Here is a 16,196-nt window from a genome sequence, read left to right as displayed (position 1 = left end):
CGCCAGCGCCCCTCCACTTCTCCCTCCCCCCAACGCCCCGTCACCATCACGCCCTCTTCCCTCCTCCTTCCTCTTTCCCCCTCCCCCCTTCTCCTCTCCCCTGCTCCTCTTCCCGTCTCCTCCCTCCCTCTTTCCCCTCTTCTCCCCCCGATTCCGAGCACTCTATTTTAAAACCACGGTTTCCTGCTCCACAAAATGGCCTCCGCATTTGGCACCTGCGGCCACGTGACCCCCTGTCCCCCTGGGCTTCGGGCCCCTCTTTGCCAAACTTGGATCTCGGGGCTTCTGCCCGGGAAACTACGTGGGCTGATTAGTTTGGAGAAATCGCACAACCTTTCAAAGTCTAGGGGACTGAGAGAGAAGGAAAGAGTGCTCCCTAGAAAGAAAGGAACAGTGAAAACTGAGGACGTTGGGAAAAAAAGGGGAAAAAGGTCTAGGTTATATTTTAAGGTTTCCTAGCTGGCGGAAAATGGGAGGGGATGAGGTCTCGCGAGATCTCGAGACCTCCCAGGCTTGAGAAAAGGTAATAGCGGAGGACAGGGGAAGTTGCACTCAAGCGATCTAGGACAGCATTTAGCGCTGAGTTCCAAGGTAGGACGACAAGCCGCAGACGCGACCGACTAGGAAATCCCGCGAGGTTAGGACTAAACGAGCGCGCAGTAGCTAGGCAAAAGTCGTAGCGGCGGGAGGAGTGCGGGTGTGAGAGGGCGGGCACACGTCGTACGTGCTGACGTAGCAGTCACTCGAGCGGGTATATTAGATCCGTGGCCGCGCCGTGCATTTCAGAGCCGCAGTTCTCCCGTGAGAGGGCCTTCGCGGTGAACCCAACACATTAGCTCAGCAGCGGAAGACTCCGAGTTCTCGGTACTCTTCAGGGATGAGTCATGTGGCGGTGGAAAATGCGCTCGGGCTGGACCAGCAGGTGAGCCGCAAGGAGCCTACCGGGATTGTTGCTGCAGGAATCTCTCCCCCGATCTAACCTGGTTTGTGGCGCAGTGCTACCTGGTACCCTAAGTTCCAATTTTCTGGGTCCCTTAGGCTAACGAGTGTCAGTGCCCCGGGGCTGTGGGGGAACGGGAAGGTGACGGGAATGCTGATTGTGGCTGTCGCAGGGGCCCCAGCTTGGCCGGCGGTATTGTCCCCGGGCAGAGCACAATGGCGGCTTTTGTGTGTGCGTGCGCAGGCGGGCGGAGGGGGAGGGGGCGCGCGTTCTCGCGGAGGCGCGCACGCGCGAACCTCGACTTGACTTGTGACCCATGGGTGTTGCGGGCGGGGGAGGGGCGCGGCGCGGAGGTTCGCGAAAGGGGACCTTTATGGCCCTGAGAGTTAGGGCGTGCGCGGCTCGGATTCTTGTCGGAGACCCAGGCGGCGTTGGCGTGTCTGTGTTGTGTGCACGCGCGTGTGAGCGGGAGGTGGAACGCGGCCCTGGAATGTGGGAGGGGGCGGTGCGGGGGGTGGCCTTCGCTCGGGGTAATGGCGGCGGCCTCCTTTGTGTGGTGTCGGGTGGCTGGGCGGCGCTGCGCCCCCCGAGCGGGGAAAGACGGGCCGCCGAGGGCCCGGAAACGGGGATGGATGGGCATCTTGTTCTTCCAGGGCTTCCTTCCCCGGGGCTTTTTTTTCGCTCCAGCCCGGTTTCCGCAGCCTCGGCTCCGTGGCCCGCGAGGCCGCGTTTCCGGAGTGGAAAGTTTTGTGACGCAGAAGATTCGAGGAGGAGTGGGGGGGGGGCGGAGGATGGAGAGGAGGGAGGAATGGGCCGCTGCGCGGTGGCGCCGGGCTCTGGAGATCGAGGTGGAACGCGGCGAGGAGGTTAGCGACCCGGCACGGCCGGCTCCGCCTCACGTGTTCGCAATAGTCAGTATGGAGATTTTGCTCCGAGCCACGCGTCGTTTTGGGAGATAACCACGGAGTGTACCAGTGTCCTCAGGTTGGGGACGTTTGGTGCGGGGCTCGGCCTGGGAAAAAACGCCTGGAATGTAGCTTGGGAAGAAATAAGGAATTTTGTTGGTGACTTGTTGCTGCTTGTGAAAATTTTGAAATCGGTCAGAGGCCCCGGATTTGTCGTCTAATTGGAACCCCTCTTGTAAGGGTTTAGAGGTAGAGGACGGGAGGGCGCGTGATCGCAGAGGAGGGGTTCTGGGTGGAGATGGCAGAAGTCTGCATCCCTCAGCAACAGTGGCACCACGCTTCAGAAAAGCTCTTCAATTGATGTTTTGTTGCTTTTTAAGTAAACTTCTGCGTACCGCGAGCTCCAGAATTCTGAAACGAACTTGAGTGACACAAATGAATTGTTAATAGATTTTCAGTCGTGTGTGGTATTTTTTAGGGACTCGGCTATCTGGGGGAGAGCATTTTTTCCATTAACGAATCAGAATAAATCTTCCAAATGCTGACATGTTCCGTGTTAAATGGAGCAGAGACATGAAGAAAAAATCTGGTTATCAAGAACATGGCCAATCCCCAGTTTTAAAATTTAACATATATGTGGTGCCGGCACCTATTTAAGATTATAAGCAGAAGTAAAATTTGAAATCGAAATAATTGGAAAAAAATACACGCAGTCGTTAGAATTAAGCAGCAAGCAAATTCACAACTGAGAAAATTGCATTAATGTCACCTTAGCAATTTACAGTAGCATTTAAAGTGCTCTACGTAGTTCATTTTGCCAAGTGTAAAATTAATAAAACGTACTGCAATAAGTACAAAAAGGAAGTTTTTGTGCCTTAAAGTATTAGTCTGTTGCTGAGAACAATCGTGCAGAGAAAACACCGCAGTGTTTTGTTAATAGAAGTTAGGAAACGAGCTGCCTCCAAAGTGTTACCGTATTCATTTTTTTCTTTAAGATTTAGTATCTTCCAGTTTTCAATGATTACATTGATGCTTGCAACTTGACAGTATATAATTTTAAGCTTTTAACAGAGGACTTAAACGTTGTGCTTTATTGGAAACACGTGGCAATAGTGCCGTGTGGCTGGTTACATTTTTTTTTTTTTTTAATGAAATACTGCTTTTGGCACATAGTTCCCTCCTCGTTGCTTGTAAATAGTTTGTTTAGTCATTACAGAATTCGATGAAGCGCTTTTTTTAGAATGTTGAGGCTTTAAGTTACCAGTGTAAAGGGATGGGTAGAAATGGAGATAAAAGGCAGTAAAACGTGCCATTTATGTCCGAAGTGTTCTCAGCTTAACTGTGAAAATGGAAAAATACATTGGTACCTACTTAATATGGTTGTGTAGTGGTTATATTGTAAATTTTTGTTCTGAAGCGTGGTACTCTAGTTGCAGTATTTAGAAATGAAAGCTAAGAAATGGTCGATACAAGTTTTGTTCTGAATATTTTTCAGGTGTGCTCTGTAGGTTTAGAATAATTCCAAGTAGAAAACATCTCCAAATGTTTGGAGCTAAAATAAATCCACTGACTACTTGACATTTTAAAATAATTTAAATTTTTTGAACTTTTACAATGGAAAAAGTTACAGGGAAAATTCATTTTGATTATGAATTTGGACCCGGTTTCTCCTGGATAGCGCCACCATCTTGGTTAGGTACCTTCTGCAGTGTATCCTGTAGTACTGTAGTATTTTGCGTTTGCTCACATTCTTAGTCACATTCTCCTTAAGAGTTCCATTAAGTTTTCCTTTAGTGTAATGTTTCTGCGCATGGGCTGCTAACCAAAATTTAACTCTCTTCTAGTTTGCTGGCCTAGACCTGAACTCTTCAGATAATCAGAGTGGAGGAAGTACAGCCAGCAGTAAGTAAAATATTTTATGCATTTACTGAATATTAGAGCTTTTTAAAAAAATTGTCAGAATATAGTTGATTTACAGTGTTGTTACTTGAGTATTAAAACCATAATAACTTAATGTTTCATTGGATTTATTTAAAATTTAGAAATTTCCAGTTTTTACTGTGTAAAGAATGTGGGTAGCGTTGGGTCTTTTGATGAGAAGGAGTTTTCTTGAGTGAAAAAAATCGTTAAGGACCTTATACAACACACAAATTATAGAGTTTGATTATGTCCATTATGAATCCTGAACACAGCTAAAAGGTGGTGGGAATGTACATTTCACTATTAAGAGTGAATTTACTGGAATTAAACTGAATACAGAGAATATTCACATTGATCAGGTACAGCCACTCCTTTCCCATGAAAAACATGAGAATTACTAATAGAACAAAGCTATAATGAATCTTGAAGTGGTGGTTAGGATTTTAAATTCAGAATTGTTTTTTTTTTTTTTTTTGAAAAGAAGTTTTTTTCTCTTGAAAGGGTTTTTTTTTGAGGCATGGTAAAGATTAAGGTGTAGGGGCTCTTGGGTGGTTTATTATTGGCAGTAGACCTGCTTCAGCTCAGATCTCTTCCTATTGAATTAACCGAAAGAAAAAATGTAATATGTATATTGAGTGTGTTAATGTCTGAAAGCACTGTTTCTTCAAGCTCTGTTTATTGCATAGTTAAGGGATGTTTATTTTTAGGCAGGACGGGCCTCACTGGGCACAGTTACTTGGTATTTGTTTTAAATTTCACTTTGTCAGGCTAAGAATCTTTTAGTAATTGACCATTCTAATGGAGATCTTTAATATTTAATTCAACCCAGAAGTGAAGAGGTTAAATTGCAGATTAACTAGTAATAAAGCAAGTTGATGTTACTTAGTTGTATATATATTACTTGCTTTTGTTCTCACCTATAGTCTAGGCTGTGTTTTTATTTGCATACAGAACAACAGTTGACTGTCGTTAAACAGTGCAAGTCTCAAAACCCACAATTAGTTGAAATCATTTCACTCTGCAGCTTTTCCCATATTACGTATGTACATATGTTTTGGATTTAACCAGAGCAGGAACAAAAAAGCTTAGTGACTAGATACACGATTTAGGTTGTTACAGTAATAACTTATGCTCTATAAGAGACTTGTTAATATTTTTGTTATGTGTTTGCTAGATTATTGTAGTAACAATGCTGCAACTCTTGTTATTTATGACAATTCTCTGAAATCCTAGCAGACGTTGTAAAAATAGTGTGTTAAATTGACCACTAGTGGCAAATTAAATTTATTTGTAGATTTCAACTACTAGGTTCCAATTCAATTCAAATCTGTTCTCCTTCCCCTTTTAAAATTCATCTTATTAAAGCAGTAACTTATTTAAAATAGAAGTAGACCAGACTAGAAGACTAGAGATTCAAATTTTTTCTTTCCAGGACTTTTTTAGCATCACAAATATTGGTAAAAAGCTTTTAAGTTTTTTGGAATGTGAAATTTAACTTTGTCATTTCTTTTAGAAGGGCGCTATATTCCTCCTCACTTAAGGAACAGAGAAGCTACTAAAGGTAAGTTTTTTGAGCAACTTGGTATACTTAATTATTGCTGCATTTAAAAATTGGAGCTTAGGGAAAGTGAGACACCTCAGGGTCTGAACACTGTGCTCTTCTCTCCTACTGTCAAAATAATTTCAGATACTAGGGCTTACTTGCTTGGAAAAACTCATCTAATATCAGATAGAGGAAATCTCTGCATTTCCTGTGTCACACTCTTCTGAGGCCAAGGGCATGGTTTTGTACAATTTCACTAGTCTTGTGCTTAACCTCTGTGTATGTAATCATTAACAGCACGAGTTCAATTTGAAAAAGGTGAGTGGGGATCCTACTGTGTAAACAAAAACTGCTGCACAGTGATAACAATCCAGTTATTTCTGTCTTGCAGAGGTGGCAAAATGAAATGGGATTATTGGGGAATAGTTAACAAACATCAGGCATGCTCCTGATAGAGGGGAGTGGTTCTCTGGCTTCAAATGCTTCATTTAAATAGGTGATCTGAGATTTTGGAGGAAAAGGGAAGGTCAGGAAAACTAAAAGTCATGAAGAGGGAAGATACTGGATAAAGAAAGCAGGATTGGAAGGGTGGAGGGTCCACAGGAGCACATGATTTGCTGTCATTTGTCTATATTCATAGGTAGTCTGTATTAGGTTCACTATCCAAGGCAATACATGGAATATAAAATCTAGGGAACGGAACTAAAATCCTGCCATGGAACAGAACGGAACTAAAAACATGCCATGGGGCCAAAAACATTAAAAGAACTCCTATATTATTTCTTAGGTGTCACATCATTGTTTTTAGTTACTGTAGAGTCAGATTCTCATTCCTTAGAATGTACTAGCTGAAATTGACCCCCATGTGTATTTAGTGCTTTTCCTGCCTTATTGCAATGATAGGAATCAATGCAGGGAAAGAGACAGTATCGTACAGAAGTTAGAGCTGAAATAGGTCTTAGAAATCTAACTCAGCTCTTTATTGGTGGCTAAGGCTGTTAAATTACTGGGCTAGTAGAGGCGTAAGGGAGAAGGAAAGTAACCTAATTAACTTGTAAACTATCTCTGACTATTTAATAAAATGTCACTGAAGCTAGTTAAATCCTCTGCTTGTCTTTAAACCATATACCTGTTGGGCTAATTTACCTTGCTGAATGTCTATAGCTATACCCTAGGAACCTATCTACGCTGAGTGTATCAGGATTTTCCTTTTCTAGGTATTCCTAATTCTCATCTGATAACTATGTATTGCATGTAAACAGAGCACTGTTTTTAAAAACTTTACTATTGAAACCAAGAAATACTATATTAAACCAAGTAAATTTCTTAATGTTTTAAATGAATATCACTTCAAAGAAACATAGAGATAATGATTGCTCTTTCCTAATAAACTCATTCATGCCTATTAAATGAAATTAAATTGTGGTGGTCATGTAACAAGACCATAGTCATTGTGTTAAAGGCAAACCTACTGACCTTTTAGAAGTTGTATTCATTCAGAACATTTTCAGACTTGATTGTTTTGTTCAGCGTATAGTGTGTTCTAGTACCATGGTAGGAATATTTCCATTGTCCCTCTGGTCCAGAGATGTGATTAGTCATTAGAGGGCTTCAAACTCAGAAACATAGAAACCATGTTTTAAAGTAGTGTCATTTTCTAATTACTACAATAAAATGAGTTTGCTTTTGTTTTTAATTGAAGGATTCTATGATAAAGACAGTTCAGGGTGGAGTTCTAGTAAAGATAAGGATGCATACAGCAGTTTTGGTTCCCGTAGTGATTCAAGAGGAAAGTCTAGTTTCTTCAGTGATCGTGGAAGTGGATCAAGGGGAAGGTAAGTGATTTATTATCTTCTTGCCTTTCTTGCATGTGTACAATAAAGCAATTTAGAAATTGGTCTGTACCCTGCCCATTAAGCAAGATTATCTTTCCCCCTTAGTGGACCACCCGTTTGGATGTTAAGTATGTCTTTTTAATCATAGTTTTTTTATTACACCGAAATTAAATGAGAATAAGAATATGCCCTTTGGCATAATGAAATCAATTATTTTTACATTTCTCTAATTTTATGTATTCTACTTAAAAGAGTAAGTTTAGTGAATGGCCTAATTTGGTTGACATTTTTGTGGATATTCTATGACAATTTTTAAACCTTATATTTTTGATTACACAAGTGTGATGAACTGACCTCATGCGCCTAATAGCTGTGGTTAGTCCTGTGTGTCCTGCTTTTTCGAAAACAGGCCTAAAACTAAAAACATCTTAATTCAGGTAAGGATTATTTTCTACCTTTTATCCAGTCTGTCACACAGGTGAGTTGTCCTTTAAGTAGCATCCTAATGTAACCAGGACAATTGATATTTGGTGTGATACTTTGCTTTTTTTCTCTAACACTAAAAATATTTGGATGAAAACATTTAAAGGTGTAAGTTAATGTGCTGGTTTCACATATAAGACTGATTGCCCCAAGGGTTTTTATTTATATATTTATTGAAGTGTAGTTGTTTTACAATATTATGTTTCAGGTACAAAGATTTGATTCTTGATTTCAACATGTATGAGGACTGTATCGGCTATATAATAATAAAGGAGGATACTGAATTTAGAAAATAAAGCTATATAAATGGTATAGTCTGGTTAGAGGGCCTTATTTGTCAAGTAAAAGTAAGCCGGAATTGGACTGGTGACATCCTTGAAATTAGCCATAATGAACCTTTCTCCAGGTACAGTTCTAGTGGTAGGAATCTAATAATGGTTAAATAAGATTTTGATTAATTGCTTGTGCTGTTCAGGTTTGATGATCGTGGACGAGGTGACTATGATGGCATTGGCGGCCGTGGTGACAGAGGTGGTTTTGGCAAATACGAACGTGGAAATAGCCGCTGGTGTGACAAATCAGATGAAGATGATTGGTCAAAACCACTCCCACCAAGTGAACGCTTGGAACAGTAAGTTTCTGAAATGTATGTTAATTGTGATGAAGCCTTATCAGCTCTGTGTAACAAACTTAACAATCTTCTGATTTCAGAGAACTCTTTTCTGGAGGCAACACTGGGATTAACTTTGAAAAATATGATGACATTCCAGTTGAGGCAACAGGCAACAACTGTCCTCCACACATTGAAAGTGTAGGTATTTTTCCATGACCTTTAAGACAGGGAAGTGTAGATCTTTTCACAGCACATCAAGATGAGATGGGCTTCCTAAAGACATACGTAGACTGCCTGCTATATCTTGACAGTTTTTTAAAGTTAATTTAAAAACCTGCCTCGTTGGTTTGTGGAAAGGGGGACAGTGAATTCAGTGTTACCATTACTAATAATTTGAAATAGAAAATGGGTCGGGTGTTGACCTAAATGGGAAGGAAATTCAAAAGGGGGATGTGTATACATATAACTGATTTAACTTTGCCGTACAGTAGAAACTAACACATCATTGTAAAGTAATTGTATGCCTATAAAAACTAACTTAAAAAGTAAATAGTCAAGAAACTGAGAATTGAAATAAACAAGGCAAAAGATTGGGGATAAAAAGAAACAGTAAGTGGGTCAAACATAGGAAGAACCCAAAACTTTTCCATTGTAGGTTAAGCTTAGGGAGTGGTTTGGTTTTGTTTTTCCTCAAAATGTGTAAGATGATGACTTTTACTATAAAGCAAATTGAAAGTTCAAATTGGTTGATAGTTGTCCCCCCCTCATTGTATTTGTATGAAACAAAATGCTCCAAATAGCATTTCTGCTTGTTTACCCTGATGAATTTCTTGACAGTTCAGTGATGTTGAGATGGGAGAAATTATTATGGGAAACATTGAGCTTACTCGTTACACTCGCCCAACTCCAGTGCAAAAGCATGCTATTCCTATTATCAAAGAGAAGAGAGACTTGATGGCCTGTGCCCAAACAGGTAAGCAGACTTGATGAAAGTAAAAAGTTGTCAAGAATACCTTGACTTGGCTTGCTCTAATAAAAACCAGTACCAGGAAAATATGCATGGAGCATTTTAAGTTTCATGAGGAAGCTTGAGTCCTGTATGTAGCCTGACTGGTACACCTTGGTAAGGAGTAGCTGGATGGATCTCTTTTGTCTTAGTCTTTTGGTTATATTACTTCTAGTGCTTTCATTAGGGTATCTTAGGGATGGCCTATAGAAAGTCATGAACCTGATACTACTGTAACAAGTGGATAGGTTTTTGTGATTGTAGTGGTGGGGAAGTGAGGACTATAGAAAATTAGAGAAAGATAGAGAATAGCCTGTGATCCATGGAAATGTGGCCAAAAGAAGGTTCAATGATGGGTAAAGTAGTACCTCCCTATTAGTATATACAGTACCTACAAGGAAGTGTTAGAAATTGACACCAGTTTTGAGACAGAATTCCTACTCTCTCTACACAAGTGCTTCCTAGTGGCTGCCTGCAATGCAGGAGACCTAGGGTTCAATCCCTGGGTTGGGAAGATCCCCTGGATGTGGGCATGACAACTCCAGTATTCTTGTCTGGAGAATCCTCATGGACAGAGGTGCCTGGTGGGCTACAGTCCATGGGGTTGCAAAGAATCGGACATGACTGTGTGACACATACGTTACACAAGCGAAGCAAAGAAGTCAAAACTACTACAATGTTTGTGACCAAAATTTGGTGTGTGTGTGTATATATATTTATATATTACACAAGTGAAGCAAAGAAGTCAAAACTACTACAATGTTTGTGACCAAAATTTGGTGTGTGTGTGTGTGTGTGTATATATATATATATATATATTTTTTTTTTTTTGGTAAACAAAAATATTTTTTTGGCTGATGGACCGTGTGGTCTCTGCAACTGTTGTATGAAAAAAGCAGCCATAGATGATATGTAAATTACTGGTCACAGCTATATTCCAGTAAAGATTTATTTATAAAGATAAATAGTTTGCTAACTCCTATTACAGGTTGATCAAAGTCATCACTTGATGGTATTTTAAAATTAGCCTATTTATAGAAATTTAATTTGGGAATTAAAGTGAGATTACTAATTGGGCAGTTAAAACACCATCATCTACCAATATATGTTCAAAAGTAATAAGCCAGTTTTTCTGTGGTTAAATGAATATGCTTTTTTTAAAATAGGGTCTGGAAAAACTGCAGCATTTCTCTTGCCCATCTTGAGTCAGATTTATTCTGATGGTCCCGGTGAGGCTCTGAGGGCCATGAAGGTAAATATTTCTGTATAAAATGGGAAAGCTTTCTAAATGACAGTAAGACTTGCATTCTAATCTGTATAATTAGTAACAGCATTTACATGTAATCTGTAAATTGCAGAAGGGGATTATGTTGTAATGAACCTATAAGAGAGGATGTTAACAAGTTTAATAAATTATTTCTTAGGAAAATGGAAGATATGGGCGCCGCAAACAATACCCAATCTCTTTGGTGTTAGCACCAACTAGAGAATTGGCCGTACAGATCTATGAGGAAGCCAGGAAAGTAAGTATGCCTTTCAGGTTATTGGCCTTCTCATTGATTCTGATGAAGTGTTTTATGACCATGTAAAAATCTTGGTCTTAAATTTAATAAATTTTTCTTTGCTTATAGTTTTCATACCGATCTAGAGTTCGTCCTTGTGTGGTTTATGGTGGTGCTGATATTGGTCAGCAAATTCGAGACTTAGAACGTGGATGCCATTTATTAGTTGCGACTCCAGGACGTCTAGTGGATATGATGGAAAGAGGAAAAATTGGATTAGACTTCTGCAAGTATGTTAATTTTTAAATGTGTGAAATGCATTTTTTAGTCTTCCAACTTTTATAAAAAGTTAGCTCATTGTAATTTTAGTTTAAGTGATTTTAGTAGAGGCTAAGAATTACCAGACCTTGAGACCAGAGTCAAGTATAAGAGCTAATTTGGCTATGCGATTTAGTGGGGGAGATCCTGTGCTGTGTCTTATGTATGTGGGTCAGATTGTATGGTGTGAGGAACTAAACTACCTGAATGAATAATTAACTGTGCTTATAGAAATGGAAACTACCTTTTCTTTTCAAATTCTAAGCTGGATTTTTTTTCATGGCAGGTACTTGGTGTTAGATGAAGCTGATCGGATGTTGGATATGGGGTTTGAACCTCAGATACGTAGAATCGTTGAACAAGATACTATGCCACCAAAGGGAGTTCGCCACACTATGATGTTTAGTGCTACTTTCCCTAAGGAAATACAGGTATTGTTTGCTGCAGATCTTTCTTACTTAGGAATTTGTTTCTCTCAATAGATGATAAAACAATAATTTTTTTCTTTCAGATGCTTGCTCGTGACTTCTTGGATGAATATATCTTTTTGGCCGTAGGAAGAGTTGGCTCTACCTCTGAGAACATAACACAGAAAGTAGTTTGGGTTGAAGAGTCAGACAAACGGTCATTTCTGCTTGATCTTCTAAATGCAACAGGTATAACTTTAGCATCAGTCTGGTGGCTTAGGTAATCTATTTGGATCACCTTTAGTGCTTTTCCTTCTCATCCAGTACATTCTGTTGAGACAGTCTATTTGCCTCTATTCGCAAGTTTACTAAGTGCAAAGAGAACCAAGCCACTATTAGTGACAGAAACCTTGTGATATTTTAACTTCAGGCAAAGATTCACTGACCTTAGTGTTTGTGGAGACCAAAAAGGGTGCAGATTCTCTGGAGGATTTCTTATACCATGAAGGATATGCTTGTACCAGTATCCATGGAGACCGATCTCAGAGAGATAGAGAAGAGGCCCTTCACCAGTTCCGCTCAGGAAAAAGCCCAATTCTCGTGGCTACAGCAGTATGTAAAATTTAATCTTATTTTCTAGGTCAGCATGTTCAACTATTTACTTTGTTTTAAATGGACCATAGGTAACAAAAATTATTTTCTAGGTAGCAGCAAGAGGACTGGACATATCAAATGTGAAACATGTTATCAATTTTGACTTGCCAAGTGATATTGAAGAATATGTACATCGCATTGGCCGTACAGGACGTGTGGGAAACCTTGGTAAGTGTGTGGTTACTTAGGATGATCTGGTGGTTTCTGATCTTCAGTGTGATTCTTACAGCAAAGAACTTTTCAGGGTCTTAGATGAACTCTGATTTTCAAGGAATGCTATTATTAAAATATCAGAAGTGGCAGGGGGAGGAAGTCAAGGTTTGTTCAAAGAACAAATAGCAAATTATCTTTTTTAAAAATTATTATTCTACTTAATATTCTAATATGAAAGAATATTGTGCTGCTCTGTGGAAGACCTTAATTTATGTACTTTTTGGAACTGTTTTAGGCCTTGCCACCTCATTCTTTAATGAGAGGAACATAAATATTACCAAGGATTTGTTGGATCTTCTTGTTGAAGCTAAACAGGAAGTGCCATCTTGGTTAGAAAACATGGCTTATGAACACCACTACAAGGGTAGCAGTCGTGGACGATCCAAAAGGTGAGTTAGAAATAATGTGTATTACTAAATAATGTGTATAATGGAGAGGGGTGTGGTTTTTAAGGTTATTTAAGTGACCTTCAGTGTCAGCTTTTCACAGCTAAGGCCTTATAAAATTCCTATTACAGAAAAGAAGGGCTGGGTGGCATCGCTTGAACTGGAAAATCGGAAATTGGTCCTTGGGAATTTTTAACAAGAATTGCGTTATCTTTATGTAAACTAACATTTTGTCCTTATAGTAGTAGATTCAGTGGAGGATTTGGTGCCAGAGACTATCGACAGAGTAGTGGTGGCAGCAGTTCCAGCTTCAGCAGCAGCCGCGCCAGCAGCAGCCGCAGTGGTGGAGGTGGCCATGGAAGCAGCAGAGGGTTTGGTGGAGGTAATGTTAAATTTTAACCTCATGCCTTTGGGGAGGTTTTTGCCCTTTTTCATCTTTTTCAAAGCGTAATTTAAAATATTGGGCCCTGTAGATTGCTTTTTGTAATTTTACATCAAAATATTTAAAGAAGGGAAAGATTGTATTACACAATGGATGACTTAATACTTTTTTTTTTTTTTAATCTCTCATTAGGTGGCTATGGAAGCTTTTACAACAGTGATGGATATGGAGGAAATTATAACTCCCAGGGGGTTGACTGGTGGGGTAACTGAACCTGCTTTGCAGTAGGTCACCCTGCCAAACAAGCTAATATGGAAACCACATGTAACTTAGCCAGACTATACCTTGTGTAGCTTCAAGAACTCGCAGTACATTACCAGCTGTGATTCTCCACTGAAATTTTTTTTTTAAGGGAGCTCAAGGTCACATGAAGAGTCGAAAGGAACAATCAGCAGCCCTGTTCAGAAGGTGGTTTGAAGATTTCATTGCTGTAGTTTGGATTAACTCCCCTCCCAACCCCCATCCCAAACTGCATTTATAATTTGTGACTGAGGATCATTTGTTTGTTAATGTACTGTGCCTTTAACTTTAGACAACTTTTTATTTTGATGTCCTGTTGGCTCAGTAATGCTCAAGATACCAATTGTTTTTGACAAAATAAATTTACTGAACTTGGGCTAAAATCAAACCTTGGCACACAGGTGTGATACAACTTAACAGGAATCATCGATTCATCCATAAATATTATAAGGAAAAAACTTATGCAGTAGCCTGCATTAGGGCTTTTTGATACTTGCAGATTGGGGGAAAACAACAAATGTCTTTGAAGCATATTAATGGAATTAGTTTCTAATGTGGCAAACTGTATTAAGTTAAAGTTCTGATTTGCTCACTCTATCCTGGATAGGTATTTAGAACCTGATAGTCTTTAAACAAGCCATTCCAGTCATGATGAGGTGATGTATGAATACATGCATACATTCAAAGCACTGTTTTCAAAGTTAATGCAAGTAAATACAGCAATTCCTCTTTCAGTGTTTAGGCAGATCATTAATTATGAGCTAGCCAAATGTGGGCATACTATTACAGGGAAAGTTTAAAGGTCTGATAACTTGAGATAGGGTTTTAGGAGAATTCATCTACTTAGACTTTTTAAATGCCTGCCATAAGTGAAATTGAAATGGTAGAATGGCTGACCACAGCAATGACCAGCCCTCATTAGGGCCCTGGATGATTTTTGGTCTAATAACGCATGCTAGTGTTGATGTTTTTTGGTCAAGAGGGTATGAACAGGAAGAATTAAATGCAGCAGGCTTTCTTTTAAATGCCGATTCATATTACTCTGTTCAAGCTGCGTTGAGATGTTAAACTGGCTTACTATAGACTTTGTAAAAACGGCTCCAGAAGAGTAACAAACTGAAATCTTTGAGATCACACAGGTTGGAAATATGTACATAACTGCACAAGGTGTCAATTCTGCTACACAGTGCAGTTTTAGTCAGTTTTAGTTGCATAGGTTTCCATTGTATTTATAGTCTGTTTATGCTAAATCTGGCCAAAGATGAGCATTGTCCACCACTAAAATGCCTCTGCCACTTTTGAATTCTGTGCTAATTTTGTGGCCAGAATGCGGTGATCAAAATGCTCAATCTTTTTACAGTGGCATAGGAAGATGGCAAAAATTTCCTAAAGTGCAATAGATTTTCAAGTGTATTGTGCCTTGTTCTAAAACTTTTATTAAGTAGGTGCACTTGACAGTATTGAGGTCATTTGTTATGGTGCTATTTCAATTAGTCTAGGTTTAGGCCCTTGTACATTTTGCCCATAACTTTTTACAAAGTACTTCTTTTATTGCACATTCAGAGAATTTTATATATATGTCTTGTGTGCGTGTCCTTAAACTTCCAATCTTATTTTGTCTCTTGGAGATTGTTGAACGCAGCTTGTCTAGGAAGGGGATGGGACTAGATTCTAAAATTTATTTGGGACCATGGGAATGATAGTTGGGAAGAAAACTATTTGCACACGACAGATTTCTAGATACTTTTTGCTGCTAGTTTTATGTAATATTTATTGAACATTTTGACAAATATTTATTTTTGTAAGCCTAAAAGTGATTCTTTGAAAGTTTAAAGAAACTTGACCAAAAGACAGTACAAAAACACTGGCACTTGAATGTTGAATGTCACCGTATGCGTGAAATTATATATTTCGGGGTAGTGTGAGCTTTTAATGTTAAGTCATATTAAACTCTTAAGTCAAATTAAGCAGACCCGGCATTGGCAGTGTAGCCATAACTTTCTGATGTTAGTAAAAACAAAATTGGCGACTTTAAATTAAATCATGCCAAGGTTTTGATACACTCGTCTTAAGATATTAATGAAACACTTCAAAACACTGATACGAAGTGTCCATATTCAAATATTGTGTGTTTTTGTTTCGTTGTGTGTATTTTTTTTTTTCCAGTGAATGTCTGGCTCATTGCAATCCTGAAACATGTGGTTATCTTTGTTGTATTGGCATAATCAGTGACTTGTACATTCAGCGATAGCATTTGAGCAAGTTTTATCAGCAAGCAATATTTTCAGTTAATAAATAAGGTTTCAAAAATCATGTAAGAATGACGTTAAACTTGCTGAATGTAAAGATTGAACCTCAAGTCACTGTAGCTTTAGTAATTGCTTATTGTATTAGTTTAGATGCTAGCACTGCATGTGCTGTGCATATTCTGATTTTATTAAAATAAAAGTTGAACTGCACAGTCTCTTTTGTTGTTGTCAATTGTGGTTTATTATTAGGTGAAAATAAAGTTGTGGTCTTGCCTGAAGAGTTGTAAGATGTAATTTTTTGGGGTTGCCATCCAGTGCTGATTTTGAAATAACTTGGATACAGAACTACCCTGCTTTGTTAATAAAAGATGAAGATGGTGTTAGTTTGGAATACAGTGAAAAAATGGATTTTTGTAATAGATGGAAATCCAAAAAATCCTTGTTGATGTATAGTTTATGATTATAGTTTGAAATTTATGGATGGAGGGGTGGAAACTATTCTTGGAAGCACTTGATACATAGGATGATTGAACAGTGCAG

The 16,196-nt window shown here is 39.2% G+C and overlaps 1 protein-coding gene across 2 annotated transcripts; it reads left to right on the top strand.

The window, feature by feature from the left end:
* The first annotated feature begins 765 nt into the window (after positions 1 to 765).
* DDX3X (DEAD-box helicase 3 X-linked) lies at positions 766 to 15,871 on the top strand. Of its 2 annotated transcripts, none has more exons than XM_070784085.1 (17): positions 766 to 922; positions 3,690 to 3,747; positions 5,279 to 5,326; positions 7,011 to 7,143; positions 8,102 to 8,257; positions 8,338 to 8,437; positions 9,077 to 9,212; positions 10,412 to 10,497; positions 10,670 to 10,768; positions 10,877 to 11,037; positions 11,352 to 11,496; positions 11,577 to 11,721; positions 11,903 to 12,084; positions 12,177 to 12,294; positions 12,575 to 12,728; positions 12,971 to 13,107; positions 13,300 to 15,871. In XM_070784085.1, the coding sequence occupies exons 1-17, from the start codon at positions 878 to 880 to the stop codon at positions 13,377 to 13,379; spliced, it is 1,983 nt and encodes a 660-aa protein (XP_070640186.1). In that variant the 5' UTR covers positions 766 to 877; the 3' UTR covers positions 13,380 to 15,871. The 2 variants fall into 2 exon arrangements, with proteins under 2 accessions (XP_070640186.1, XP_070640185.1); XM_070784084.1 differs by having other exon boundaries at positions 12,968 to 13,107.
* The last annotated feature ends 325 nt before the right edge of the window (positions 15,872 to 16,196 follow it).

Source organism: Bos indicus, chromosome X (genome assembly GCF_029378745.1).
Source record: "Bos indicus isolate NIAB-ARS_2022 breed Sahiwal x Tharparkar chromosome X, NIAB-ARS_B.indTharparkar_mat_pri_1.0, whole genome shotgun sequence".
NCBI lineage: Eukaryota > Metazoa > Chordata > Mammalia > Artiodactyla > Bovidae > Bos > Bos indicus.
This window is presented reverse-complemented; position numbering and strand designations above follow the sequence as displayed.

Bases quoted from the DNA above. Each gene is read 5' to 3' on its own strand.
- DDX3X (XM_070784084.1), top strand. From the start codon at position 878: ATGAGTCATGTGGCGGTGGAAAATGCGCTCGGGCTGGACCAGCAG. The intron at 8,438-9,076 runs GTAGGTATTTTT...ATTTCTTGACAG, and splicing joins GTCCTCCACACATTGAAAGT to TTCAGTGATGTTGAGATGGG. The intron at 10,498-10,669 runs GTAAATATTTCT...ATTATTTCTTAG, and splicing joins AGGCTCTGAGGGCCATGAAG to GAAAATGGAAGATATGGGCG.